The 14,372-nt window shown below is 37.5% G+C and overlaps 1 protein-coding gene across 4 annotated transcripts; it reads left to right on the top strand.

Annotated features, from left to right (window-relative positions):
- Positions 1-1,131: 1,131 nt before the first annotated feature.
- On the top strand, positions 1,132-12,921 carry pfkfb4a (6-phosphofructo-2-kinase/fructose-2,6-biphosphatase 4a). Of its 4 annotated transcripts, none has more exons than XM_043251411.1 (14): positions 1,132-1,282; positions 5,182-5,298; positions 5,401-5,497; positions 5,594-5,660; positions 5,771-5,845; positions 5,951-6,007; positions 6,090-6,211; positions 6,289-6,496; positions 7,474-7,620; positions 7,708-7,812; positions 9,272-9,401; positions 9,538-9,600; positions 9,688-9,752; positions 11,543-12,921. In XM_043251411.1, the coding sequence occupies exons 1-14, from the start codon at positions 1,234-1,236 to the stop codon at positions 11,600-11,602; spliced, it is 1,362 nt and encodes a 453-aa protein (XP_043107346.1). In that variant the 5' UTR covers positions 1,132-1,233; the 3' UTR covers positions 11,603-12,921. The 4 variants fall into 4 exon arrangements, with proteins under 4 accessions (XP_043107346.1, XP_043107345.1, XP_043107348.1 ...); XM_043251410.1 differs by lacking the exon at positions 11,543-12,921 and adding an exon at positions 10,444-11,149; XM_043251413.1 differs by lacking the exon at positions 1,132-1,282 and adding an exon at positions 1,326-4,034.
- Positions 12,922-14,372: the final 1,451 nt, after the last annotated feature.

Below are 14,372 nucleotides of genomic sequence, written 5' to 3' on the forward strand. Positions count from 1 at the left end.
TGAGACCCGTGTGACCCGTGTCCTGACTTGGCCTGAGTCTGTCTTCACTGACGTTCTTCAGCGGTACGTGTGGGTTACGTGAGCGACGTGTCCCACTGAACAGGCTAAATATGTTTTTGAATGCGGAAGCACTGCAGCATCCAGCAGGTCAAGATGTTCCTAATGTAGCCGAGACGTCCTGAGAGACAGCGAGTAATTAAAACACCTCTCCTGCGTTGGTCTGCCGTGTAGGCCTTATTAAATTAGATGTGAAACCATTCTCCACACTCAAAAGGTGAAATTCCTTTTCAAAGCATGTGAATTTTATTTTCTTAATTGAATTCAATTACCTAATATAAGGACATAGGTTTAGGCAAATAGGCAAAAATTTCATAAAGAGATTGTACTTTCATATGAAGTATTTTCATATAAGTCCTACAAGCATGGTGCATATAAGATATACATATATATATCCTTGTGTGTGTGTGTATGTATGTATCTCTCTCTCTCTCTCTCTCTCTCTCTCTCTCTCTCTCTCTATATATATATATATATATATATATATATATATATATATATAAAAATATTTATATATATGAAAATAAAAATAATGAAATCAATAATAGAGTGTAATAAATAATAAATAAAAGATCACCATTATTTACACACACTTACACACTTACACACTTACACACACACACACACACACACACACATACATATATATATATATATATATATATATATATATATATATATATATATATATATATATATATATATATATATATATATATATATAATCTGTACATACCAGATTTAATTTTTAGTTTCACCAAAAATACTTAATACAATTAATTATTTGATACATTATAAATCATTATTATATATAGTTTATTCCTAGTATATTATATATACTATGCATACTACTATGCAAAAAAAAATATAAAAGACCGTCCTGTAAGATTAAATCTTTTTTGGGCGTGCTCTCATGCATTTTCTTTTAACCTGCAAACAAAGACATTCCTGTGTAACATATAAAACATTGCATAACACTGCGCAACAGTATCAACACAAACTTTCCCCTGATTCCTTCCAATGATGGGTGGGTGTGTCCCCGCGCCGCCGCCTCGCAGCGATTGGCTGCGCCGGCTGTCAATCAGTGGGCGTGTGCGCTCGTGTTTTCACATACTTCTCCTTTATACCTCAAGGCTCGAGCATCAAAATAAAGCACTAACACGCAAAGCGAGGACGATGAGGGGCGCCGCCAGGTCCAGAAACACGCAGAATCTGGATAAGAGGGGTAAGGAGCGTGAGGTTATGGCTGTTGTCTGGCGGAAGCAGCTGGTATTGTGTGCGCGAGGAGGAAGAAGTAAACAAGACTCTGTCACGTAGGCGCGTGTGCGTTGGACTCAAGAGTCCACGAGCCGTTTATCTGAGCACTAACATTATATACACGGCCTGTTAATAATATACTCGCGTAACCTACGCTTATACGTTGCTGTAAACCACGCGCGCGGTCTAAAAATAAACTAGCTCTGAGTTCTGTGTAATGCACTGAATGAATGAAGATAAGCGCTCAGTGTTTGGGCTGATGTGCTGCGTGCAATCAAACGCGTTTGGGGTCTTTATGTGGTCGCTTTTAATTGGGCTGTGAAGCGTTTTGCGTCGTTTCTCGTTAGTGTTTGTGTTTTGCGTGTCATTCATGCCGTACAGGAGTGTGGAGGAGTTGAGGTCAAATCATGGCCATGTTTGTTGGGTTGCTGGTACATGGAGGTAAACTGCAGCTTGTCAGGGTGTAAAAATAGAGTACTATGACCTACAGAGAAGACAAGAGTCTGAGACGTTTTATAATTAAGGTTATCACCAAATGACATGTATTGCAAGGCTTGCACTGCTGTTGCATTTCCCCCAGATTTCTTTAAAGGGCTGGAAAATAAGGAGGTTGGTGGAGCAACGGCTAACAATCTGGGCCGGTAATTAAAAGGTTGTGGTTTTGTACCCTATGAGTGTCCATTGTGTGATGAGAAAGACAGTCGCAAGAACTAAAACCACTATCATATCAGAGATTTTGAGCAATGACAGCTTATTAAATGTTGTATCCGAGCAGTGAATGCCAGATATGATTATGATCTGTTAATTATAGAATGATATGAGCATATTCCACACCCACTTCTCCACATTTCTTTTGCCACACCAGACCTGGTTTCTGGAAATCTGAATGCTGAGTAGCGAGTCTGTGATTTTTGTAGTTTCATAGTAGATTTGATCGCATCCAGAATTGGAAGCGAATGCACGACGGCTGAGGTTTTGTGGTTTACTGGTTCCTCATCCGGCTCAGTCTCAGTTGCGAGAGTCGTTTTTCGTTTAATTGGGAGATTAATCAGAAGTGTTTGGGGTTTGAGGAGAATAAAAGTTTGCTCCGGCGCGTTTCAAGTAGAAGACATGTGACAAATGTGTGATTTCCTTCACAATACAAGACACATCTGCTGCGAAAAGCAATCTAACATTGTGTGGCCTCACGACCTTGGATCATCTCCTGACCTTACATCAGTGCAGACTGCACACTGACATAAATGCACGCTGTTTCTCACAAATCACTGTTATTATCAAGCTCAAGTCAAATCCCCTACCCACAATCCACAGGGTCCGCAGTCGTGAAAAGGCCTCTTTCTTGCCATCTAGTGGATGATGAGTGGTCTGTGCGTCGTGTCTTGGCTTTACTTTCGCTTCCAAAATGTAAAAGAAAAGAATATTCTGGTATTTTTAAGCCTTTAAAATGCACTAACGTTGTTTTCCTGAAGCGCACTTCTGTATAGTTTGGGTTTAGGCAGGGTCTGCGGTCCGCCACGCTGCTAATCTTAAAGGTGAACTTTGACCTAATTTGCCTTCTTTTGTATTTCGCTGCTGTTTTTTTAATTTTTCATTCTGTTTAAATCCAAATGTTATCGTTCAAACAGGTTTTACAAGACAGAGCAGTGATTCGCGGTACCACATTTAGTCGAATCAAACTATCCAAGTTATAACTTGTCGGCAGATGCCATTGAAAAAGGCCAGGATCAGCGCGGCCAGAACCGATTTGTTTTGATTTGTTAATTGTGCATGTCATTTAACTTACAATCTAAGTCTTAAACGTGTGTTTAAAACGAAATGAATACTAAGGCGTTCAAATAATCCAAAAATAAATAAATGAATGTCCACTACCACACCGGGGCGCTGTTTGAGAACAATAGCGTTACTTTAACCCCACAAAAGCTGCTGAATCATATGTGATACATCAGCTTCTGTAAGACAAAACCTTGCTAAAATACCTGTTTTATACATGCTTCTACATGTCGTCCGCTTGATGGTTCATACTGGGTTTTTTTACTGTAATTCTGCAAATCCACCTTCGTGTTTTGGTGCACTTAAAAGCTTTAATATTTTGTGTAAAGTAAGCCGATTCATATTAATAACGGTATAAAAAAGTGTTCATGCGACTCCTGCTAAGGACGACAGGAGACATGCACACGGACGATACTTTAATAAATTAAAAAAAAAACCTTACAAACAAGTAGGTTCAACAACCTTATATGACCGTGATTCGTTCATCCAGTGACAGCGCTGAGAAAAGTAACAGACACCACGCGACAAAAAAAAAACTATTTTCAACAGTAATTTACAAGTATTAAAATGTAAACAGTTATTACTGTTGTTATGTAAACCAAGCGTTTGTTTTTGCATTATTTTGCCTGTCGTAGTCACTGAATATTTATGTTAATCAATCACTACGTAAAATACACCAGGCGTTACGGTAAAGTGTAGTCGGTGCGCAGTTGTCTCTGTCGTTACGGTAGTGTTGATCTCACGATATCCTTCAGCGCCGTCTTTAGCGCGCTCTGATGGTTACGGGCGCTCGTTCAGAGAGACGACGGATATAATGAATGTAACAGAGGACAGCACGGAGCAATGCGGTAACAGTCTAACCCGAGAGCTCACACAGAATCCTTTAAAGAAAATATGGGTGCCATCCTCCATGAACGGCCTTCCGGACAGACTCATTAGTCAAAGGAAGGGTGAGTACGGATGAAAGGATGAGGACCGGACACTGATGCTGGAGTCAGATGCGGGTTAAAGAGGATTTTTGATGCGACACTTATTTGCGACCCTGTACCACAAAAACAGTCATGAGTGGCATTGGTATATTTGTAGCACTAGCCGTCGATACAATCTATGGGTCACGGTTATCGATTTTTCTATTATGTCAGAAATCATGGGGTAATAGGTAAGATATTTAGTGATACCGTAAATATATCAAAACTTGATTATGTTTATTGGTAATATGCATTGCTGAAGACTTTAAAGATTTCTTGCATCCTCAGATTTTAAGATCTCTGCCAAATATTGCGCTGTCTTATTTATTCAGGTTATCAATATCAATTAAATGCATACTTTGACTGGATTTGTGGTTCAGGGTAACATATGGTGATACAATCTAACAATGGTTTGAGTTTTATATGTATGTATTTATATGCATGTATGTTTAGTGATAACGGTTTAAATTGTGCACTAGTAAATACATAAACCATTCATATAGTAAAATATCAATAATAATGTCTGCATTTATATACGTTATGATATATGAAATATTTACAGTGCTGTTATTTCATATACATTAAGCATTCCCACAGTTGTTAAAAACCTGCAAATAACTTTCACTGGCATAGGAAAAAAAATGAATAAGGTTCACCTCTGCGTGATTAGTTATGCTCTCGTGTAAAAAAAAAAAAAAGTAAAATATAATGTAAACGGCTAAATATTGCTTTGTTTTTGATTTGTTAAAGAAGCGTTTAACCTCTAAAAAGCCATGCTAATTTAAACGCGTGTATTTTTGTGCAAAAACAATTAAGGAAGAATCATTTCAAGTCTTCAAAGCAGGAACAACGTATAATTTTTTTACCCATTTTAAATTGCAGGACTATGCGGACATTGATATGATAATAGGCTTTTTGATAAGGAGATACCGAAATGACTTCTGCTCTCCATCGACAGCTCACAGATTATATCAAAGCAATAAAAAATTAACCGCACATAGATTCAAAGATTTCGGTTCTTTACACCACATGGTGTGATGATGGACCTGCAGTATATGGGAAGAATACTATTGTTTGACATCTCTTAAGGTTTTTTTATGAGCTGCTGGTTTTTTTTCTTGTCTTTCAGTATGCATGACCAACTGCCCCACACTTATAGTAACCGTCGGTCTACCAGCCAGAGGAAAGACCTACATCTCCAAGAAACTGACACGCTACCTCAACTGGATTGATGTCCCAACGAAAGGTAAAATGCATATTCGTGACTTGAAATGCTGGCCACTGCTTTGTTCCTCCGGATGCTGTGCTCATCTACAAACTGGTTTGTCTTGGTGTTTCGCATCCGCAGAGTTTAACGTGGGGCAGTACAGACGTGAATGTGTGAAGATCTACAAATCCTTTGAGTTCTTTCGGCCAGACAATGAAGAGGGGCTTAAAATCAGAAAGTAAGACATTGATTTATTTTATTTTTTATCGGCGCAATCACTCATAATGTCTAAAAAAAATGTGCAGGCGCTCATGTGATTCCTCGTCTCTTCCAGGCAGTGTGCATTGGCGGCTCTCAACGATGTGCGGCAGTTCCTCACAGACGAAGTCGGCCAGGTGGCGGTAAGGAAAGCATTATTTAAACGCATGCTGATACAAATACTGCGCTCAAGCACTTCAATGTAACTCTTCTTTTTTGTATGTTTTTACCCATTTTGCGTCGCAATCTTTAGGTTTTTGATGCTACAAACACAACAAGAGAAAGAAGGGAGACGATAATCAGATTTGCAGAGCAGAATGGTTTCAAGGTGCTGGATACACGATCTTTCATCTAAATCTATTAGCTGTCGTTTTGTTTTTTTCCTCATGTGCCCGGACTCTGTGTTTTAAGACACTCTTTTCACACCCCTCAGGTTTTCTTCGTTGAGTCCGTGTGTGAAGACCCGGATGTTATTGCCGAGAACATTGTGGTGAGTCTCAGAAGCGCTGAAGATCTTTAAGCTCTTTATCTCGCTTTGTTTTTGGTCTGAATTCGTGGTCTTGGTGTTTCAGCAAGTGAAGCTGGGCAGTCCAGACTACACGCACTGTAACACAGAAGAGGCCGTCGCAGACTTCATGAAGAGGATAAAATGTTATGAGAACTCTTATCAGCCACTGGATGAGGAACTGGACAGGTACGTGCAATTTCCTTGCTGCCGAAACCAAACTATGAATGTATATGACTTTCACAGGGTTTTTTTGGTGCGTTCAGGGACCTCTCGTTCATTAAAATCATTGATGTGGGGCGGCGGTACCTGGTGAACCGAGTCCAGGACCACATACAGAGCCGAATAGTTTACTACCTCATGAATATCCACATCACACCCCGCTCCATCTACTTGTGCCGGCATGGAGAGAGCGATCTGAACATCAAAGGTCGCATCGGTGGAGATTCAGGGCTCTCGGCCCGGGGGAAGGAGGTGAGCTGTATAGACCTGTTTGCATTGACTGATCATAGCATAACTAACAAGCACTAATATGGCTTAAAATATCATGCAGAAGTAATGAAATCAGGACAGAAAAAATATTGCGTCGTGATAAGATTCTAATGTTTAATATATATACAACTGTTTAAAAGTTTGGAGTCAGTGGGATTTTGGTTTTTTATTACTTTTCAGCAAGGAATCATTCAATTAATCATCAAACATTTATGATGTTAGAAAATGTTTTTGTCAAATAAATGCTCTTCTTTTCTTTTAAATTGTACTTTGAAGAATTCAAAAATAAACATTTATGGTTAGACAAAAATTTATTATAACAAAAGATTCCTGAGCAAATCAGCGTATTAGAATGATTTCTGAAGGATCATGGGACACTGAAGACTGCAATAATGATGGTGAAAATGCAGCTTTGCAATCACGGGAATAAATTATGATCCAATAGAAAACAGATGTATTAATATGTAATGATATTTTGCAATGTTACCATTTTTAAGATATTTTTATTAAATATATGCAGCATTAATAAGCACAAGAAGAAAATATATTTTCTTCAAAAACATTTAAATCGTATTTAAATCTCTTTAATGGTAGTGTAGAAAAATGGACGCAATAACAAAACTTAAATCAAGGTGAAATTTGTTAACATTAGTTAATGTATCAACTTACATGAACAAACATCGAACAAGGCATTTATTACACTATTTATTAATCTTTGTTAATATTAGTTAATGAAAATACAGTTGTTCATTATTTATTCGTGTCAGTTCACAGTGCATTAATTAATGTTAACAAACAACTTTTTTAATAATGCATTAGTAAATGCTAAAATCAGCATTAACTGAGATGAATAAATGCTGTTTATTAAGAATTGTTCGTTCTTAGTTCATATTTGCTAATGTTGTTAACTAATGAACTCTATGTTCTAATAACTTTATCTTCAAATACCCTTTTTCCAGTTTGCTAAAGCTTTGGGCCAGTTTATCCAGTCGCAGAATATCCATGATCTGAAGGTGTGGACGAGTCAGATGAAGAGGACCATACAGACAGCAGAAGCTTTAGGTGTGCCGTATGAACAGTGGAAAGCTCTCAATGAGATCGATGCCGTAAGTCTCTTATTTCCGAACGTCAAACGAGCTTTGTCTTTATTTTCAGAGATGCTGTGTTAATTGACTCGATCCGTGTGTGTTTAGGGCGTTTGTGAGGAGCTCATGTATGAGGAGATCCAGCAGAGATATCCTCTGGAGTTTGCATTACGAGACCAGGACAAATATCGTTATCGCTATCCGAAAGGAGAGGTTCGTTTACGTCGGATCCGTTTTCTTTCAATCAGTTGCAATTCATCTGAACTGATATCACAAAGGTTAACGGCCTCACGCATGATAGCGTATTTTATCATTTGGTCTTTGCATTGCTCTTTCGTGTCCCTTTGGCAACAAACAGCTTTTAATTACGCTTTAGCACATTAAACAATCATCAAGTAAATGTTGCTGGTTGCTAGGCACCATGTTAGCCATCATCCTCACCAGTAAACAAGTAGGCTGCGTTAACATTGTTCCAAAAGGCCTAATTGACTTTTTTTTCACTCGTTTTTGTGAGCCGTTATCACTCTGACCGAGGACACACACACACCATTACCCTCAGCCCGCACATACACACTTTCGTTTGCTCTTCTCCTCCGTCAGGTTCTGAGCGTGTTTGTTCTTCAGAGCAAGCAGTTCTCATTTAGATCAATATCTCAAAGCCGTTTACTCAGAGAGCATTAAAGCACCACAATGTTCTCACTATATTAGATAAAGACTGAGTGCAAGGTCCTTGCGACATGTTTTCCAGTTTGCTTGCATTTATTTCAGTGTTGCACATATGGGTGTGTGTTGTAGGACTGTGCATCGTTTCCTATCAGTTTTGATTCGGTATCAGATCAGTTAGGCTGTTGCACTTTATTTTGCAGTACATGCATATTCAGTGGACTTACCTAAAGAAAGTACTGGGTAAGGTAAGGTAACTACATGGGTTAAATTTAGGTCAAGGTGTCGGTTAAGGGTTAGTAATTAGTTATTAACCTATCGTTGTAATTATCATATTAAGTGCATAGGATACATGTGCGACAGTACTATATGTTTAGTTTTTGTGAACATATGATTTGGATTACTGGGAAAATTTCAACTGTGCATTATTAAAACGGTGATGTTTTAATCCACAAAAATATAAATAGCTTTTTTTATATAAAATGTTCAATATTTAGTGAACATTATCTCATGTCAGTTGGAAAAAAAGATTAATAGAAAGCTATTTGAATGAAGAATCTTTTACCAGGTTGTGTAACACTGTAGGTAATAATAATATAAATAAATGATATATAATTTACATTTTGTTTTCATTTTACTTTAAGTTCAACATTCAGCAACTTTATGATGTGCTTGTATCTTTTTTTTTAGTATTTTAATTTAATAATCTTAATTTATCTTCTATCTTAATTTTATTCAATTTAATACTTTATTTAATAGAATTTATTTCAAAATAAATAAGGCAACACTTTTTCCCATTTCTGTTTTTTGTTTTATTTTCTTTTATTTTATTGTCTGTGGGTGTTATGTGTAATAATTGTATATTTTCACTATATTTCTGCACTTCACATCTTTTGTGTGACCAATTAACTATTTTCGTGCAAGCCGCTGATTTTATCCAATCCCTTTTGTGACGTGAACAATTATATGGCAAATGTAACAGTGTTGTAATCCAGTATTCTCCTCACAGTCCTATGAAGACTTGGTCCAGCGGCTGGAGCCTGTGATCATGGAGTTAGAGCGGCAGGAGAACGTTTTGGTCATCTGTCATCAGGCCGTCATGAGATGTCTGCTGGCCTACTTTCTGGACAAGACTGCAGGTAATAACCACCATGACACCACCCATTAAGAGCTTGCCTCTTTTTAAATCACAGTTCACTTGCATCGATGATTAATGGATTTAAAACGTAATCTAAAGTCTATTTGCCTGATTTTGTGCTTTTTAATTTCCTGCAGAGGAACTGCCTTACCTGAAATGCCCTCTACACGCAGTGTTGAAGTTAACACCGGTAGCCTATGGTGAGATGCCCTTTCTTAACTAACCTAGAGATTGTTCTTAAAGTAACGCTATTCTGGTTTTGATTGTGAGTCATTCTGGGTCTTCAGGTTGCAAGGTGGAGTCGGTCTGTTTGAACGTGGATGCTGTGAACACACACAGAGACAGACCATCGGTAAGACACACAGTCACTGAGCACGTTAGTGAGTTCGGCCTGTTTTTGCTTAAGGGAAAGTGCGCAGTCTGTCTGTAGTTATGCTTGAGAGCTCTTAAAGTGATTAAGCTTTCTGGTCTCTTGAGCCTCAGCTGTTACGTGAAAGATGTGGTGTTGGGCTATATATGTGTGTATATATATATATATATATATATATATATATATCGATATAGAATAAAAGTAGTCTGATTATATTCTGTAAAATGTTTAACATAATTGTTAATTATGTTTCTGAGTCCAGTTTTCGTCTTGTAATTTTATACTTAAACAATCTACCCAGCACTGGTCCTGTCTATGATGTGAGTTATAAGCAAAAGCTCATTGGGCAATACTTTATTTTAAGGCGTCCTTGTTATATGTACTTACTATTATAATAGCCATAAATTACGCATAATTACATGCAAGCCAAGCCCCAGTCCTAACCCTAACCCTATAGTAAGTACATGCAGTGAATCAATATTATTCAGCACAGTATAATTACGCTGTAACAAGGACACCTTAAGATAAGGTGTTACCGCTCATTGTTTGAGTCTTGTTGTCCTCTTGATGCGTGTGTGAACTGATGCAAGTTTTCACGGTTCTGTTTCATCGTCGCCACAGACTTTCCCATGTATTAATGTGTGACGTCATTCCCTGTGTTTGCTTCAAACAGAACGTAGATGTGTCACGGCTGCCGGAAGAGGCTTTGTTAACAGTGCCAGATCATCACTGACAGTTCCCCCGCTCCTATCTTTCTCACGCACCATAATCTCATTCCCATTCCCCCTTCTTAGGAATTTTTACTTTCAATGCATCCATAAAATCAGGGGCAATTTTTACAGCTCAGTAAATGCATTGTGAATTACAGCTCTGAAGTGAAAAAACTCTGTTTATGTATGGAATTACCTTCTTTTTTTTTTTTAATGAACTAATTAACTATGTGTGTTCCTGTGTTCATTGACGACGTGTCAGTACTAAATTGCACTTTATCGTAAATACGCACTGACGTTGTTCAGTTCCTGCTGCTATAAAAACACCGGTCACTCCAGTAGCATGTGACACTTATTAATGGTGCACATATTAATGCATGAGTATATTCGATAGGGTTTTGGATTGTTAATTTGACATTATCTCCTAAAGGTAGTGAGAGCGATTCATCACTTCACATAATGTGTAGCATGAAACAGAGCCTTATCTTGGAAAGAAATTTTATGTAATTTTAGATTTTTTACACACTAATTTATAGTAAATTTTCAGGGGTTTTTTAAACACTAAGGAATGTTACGATGTACGACTCTCTTCTAGTAAATGAAGAGACGGAGAAATCTTTAATGTAATGTCTATTTGCGATGCTAATAAAATGTATTTGAATAGTGAAATCCTGTCTCTCTTTACGTTCTCCTACAATGCTGTCTGTCACTGAAGAACAAAGACAGAACGGCTTGTAAAACATGACTGCACCACGCAGCAAAAGTTGCAAACCATAAATGATGTACCATGAATATGACAGAAAAAACAAGATGATATTACAGCTAGAAAGGGCGGTCGTGTGATTTATGTCAATGGACTTTGACCTGAATCAAAGGATGCAGCTAATCATACCAGATCACCTCACCTTTGGTCCCATGACCTTTGACCTCCACGCTGATTTATTGTGTGTATGTTTAAAACAAGAAAGAAAAAAAAAAAGATGACTGGTTGTTTTCTGGAAAAAAACAAAACAAAAGCAGGAATATAATAGTTTTCTGTAAATTCTTCTGTTTATTCCCTAGAACGTTAACGTCCACCGCACAGCCGAGGATGCCCTGCAGACTGTCCCGCCTCACCTCTGACCCCCAGTCACTCTTCACGACACCCGTGTCTCTCATCCGAGCCTGGGTTCACCGTTACAAAAGGTCAACCCTGCCTTCAGACGGACCCCCCGGTCAAGTTCTGGTCTGTCCCGTTAACCGGTTAATTAGTTGCTGTGAGATTTCTACTGGTTGTACATACTATATGGTTTCTCACTCCATGTTTTCAAAGAGCCATAATCCGTTTACATGGCATGAGGTACACGTGGCATTTGTTTGCACTTACTGGTTTGTTTTGGAGGGATGTTACTATGGCTCTTTATATGTATATGTGATATACATATATTTTTTGTCACTTATACCTATGGGATCTGCAGGTATGTTATTTTGCTGCTCCTCCGATAGTGCTCTCATTTTGTCAATACTAAAAGGTAATCTCTCTGTTATTTTGAGGGATGGATGACAAAATTAGTGTTTGTGTGCGTGCGTGTGTACATACAGATCAGAGAAAACACTCATTGTGTCAAAAACACTTTACTTCATCTCCCTCTAATGATAGAGTCGCTTTATTTATCTCCGGGGGTTTTTTTTTTATGTCCTTTAAGAGTTTAGATATAAGCATCGACGTGACATTTAAATTCAGACACTGATCACTGATTCAAGTGCTAGTTATTTTAAACAGATATTCAGGCAGGTATTTTTATATCGTGTAAATTTTAACTGGGCAGAATATTCTGACTTTCCGACAGTGATTTTATCTGCATGTTTCTGAGAAAATTGAGTGCTCGTGAGAGAAACATAAGCTCTTTGTTACATTAACAAATTTGGGAACAAGTTAAAAGTCTCAGTATTTGTATTTACGATATCCTCTGCAACGATTAGTCAATTTCCATTTCCATGTAAAGGTTAAAATGGATTATAAGACGACTTCTTCTTTATCTGTAATGTCCAGTAAAACATGTTTAGGTTGACTGAACTGTTGCCTCAAACTGTGTCCAAAGAGTGCTGTGATATATACTGTGCGTTTGAAACCGATCTTGACTATATGAATGAGATTTTCTGGAGTATGACTAGTAGTATTGTTATGACAACTTTGGTGCCAGTATCACACTAAATAAATAAAGATATGTTTTGATGTAGTAGTGCATTGATAGTAGTCGCAAATCTGAAATCATTGAATCATTCACCAAATCATTTTCACACACCATGTTGATATAACAAAGAGACAAATATTGTACATCATTGGTAAATAATATATTTGATGTCAAATTACATTGATTTTTTTTTTCTTTTGGAACTGTTGAAAATACAATCTGTGTTTGAACTGTATCTCATTGAATAAACCTTTTGTGGTGATTTTAGCTGTATGTTGTAATATTTTGTATATCATATTCTGCACTCTGTTTTTTTTGCTTGGTAATATCCATATTCAGACTTGATGCCTCGTCTTCTTCGAAAATAGGAGCTATTTTATTTGCTGGGCAAGAAACATGCTAACTAACTAGCCCATTTAGCCCATGCTACTGAACATAACAGCCTAATGACAAAACCACAGCTAATATCGCTTAAACGTCTCCATATAGACTAGTTATAAATATATTGGAACCACTTTTCTAACAATTATTTATAGTTTACATTTGCATTAGTAATTAAGCCGGAAAAAATCATTTCTCAAACACGGCACATGAAATGTTGTGTCAGCGTTAATAATAAAGTACCACGAGATGGCGCTATTGGAAAGTGTGATTGTGTGTGTGTGTGTGTGTGTGTGTGTGTGTGTGTGACTGATATAATAACATCGTTTTATAAAACTCCTGATTATGCTATTACTCCGTTTTTAAGAAACACCGTTGCTCATTTATGTCGAAAATGTCTCAAATCTACCACGCATTGATTCAGTAGAGTCGCTGAAAAGATTCGAACAACTCAAAACGACCATTTCCTTCGCTTCTGAACGAGTGAATCGCTCTGAGAGGCTTAACGCCCGAGAGAAATATACGGGTGTCTTTCGGGTTGAGCTGTTGACTGTTAGCAGGACAAAAACAAGTTATCCTCTTCATGAAGTGCCAAATGCTTTTGGCTCTGTGCTGAGCGGAAATATCTGTCCTCTCGCGGAGTGATACATTCCTGTCATTTCTCAGTGACTCAGATGCTGGGCTGCAGCGCGCTTCCTGTGAACTGCTGCATGAGCGCATGCTTTCTTATTAAGACCGGTGTCATAAGAGATCTGTCTGCAGCAAATGACTCTTTTAGCCTCGTGTGCGTTTGAAAATTAGGAAGAGGGCGGAAATGCGTAGAGAAAAACAGTAGCAAATGCGTTAGATTTACGCAAATAAACAATACAGACAAAATAAATGAATACAGAAAAGGGGAGTGCTGCGGGATGAGTGGAAAATGTAAAGAAAAGGGTGCAAAAATCTAAAATAAATGATAGAAATCTCAAAAAAAAACATTTAACTGAAATAGAGAGTCGGTGAAAGCGTTTTAGGAAAACGGTGTAAAAGTAAGATCATAAATAAATCAATAAATAATACAATATATAAGTAAAATAACATTAACTTATAGAATGAACAGCCCTCCTTGGGTTATTGTATTATCATCATTATCTTTTAAATATTAATACTTTTATTATAAAGTAACATTAGTTTAGGATGAATTCTTCAGATCTACTTTCTATTTTTAGAGAAAGTAGAAATGAAACATGCTTTGTTATCATAGGACACATTTCAAAGCAACACAGGCCTTTTGCATATTGTTTTGATATTTCTGTCCATTGAAACAGAGGAAGTGGGAAGGAGACGGGTGTTCTTCT

This window comes from Puntigrus tetrazona, chromosome 11 (genome assembly GCF_018831695.1).
Source record: "Puntigrus tetrazona isolate hp1 chromosome 11, ASM1883169v1, whole genome shotgun sequence".
Taxonomy (NCBI): Eukaryota; Metazoa; Chordata; class Actinopteri; order Cypriniformes; family Cyprinidae; genus Puntigrus; species Puntigrus tetrazona.

What these genes read in the sequence shown, in the direction of transcription:
- pfkfb4a (XM_043251413.1), top strand. Translation starts at nt 3,899, where the DNA reads ATGAATGTAACAGAGGACAGCACGGAGCAATGCGGTAACAGTCTAACC. An exon ending in GATTGATGTCCCAACGAAAG is followed by an intron (nt 5,299 to 5,400) that starts GTAAAATGCATA and finishes TCGCATCCGCAG; the next exon opens with AGTTTAACGTGGGGCAGTAC. An exon ending in CTCTCAATGAGATCGATGCC is followed by an intron (nt 7,621 to 7,707) that starts GTAAGTCTCTTA and finishes GTGTGTGTTTAG; the next exon opens with GGCGTTTGTGAGGAGCTCAT.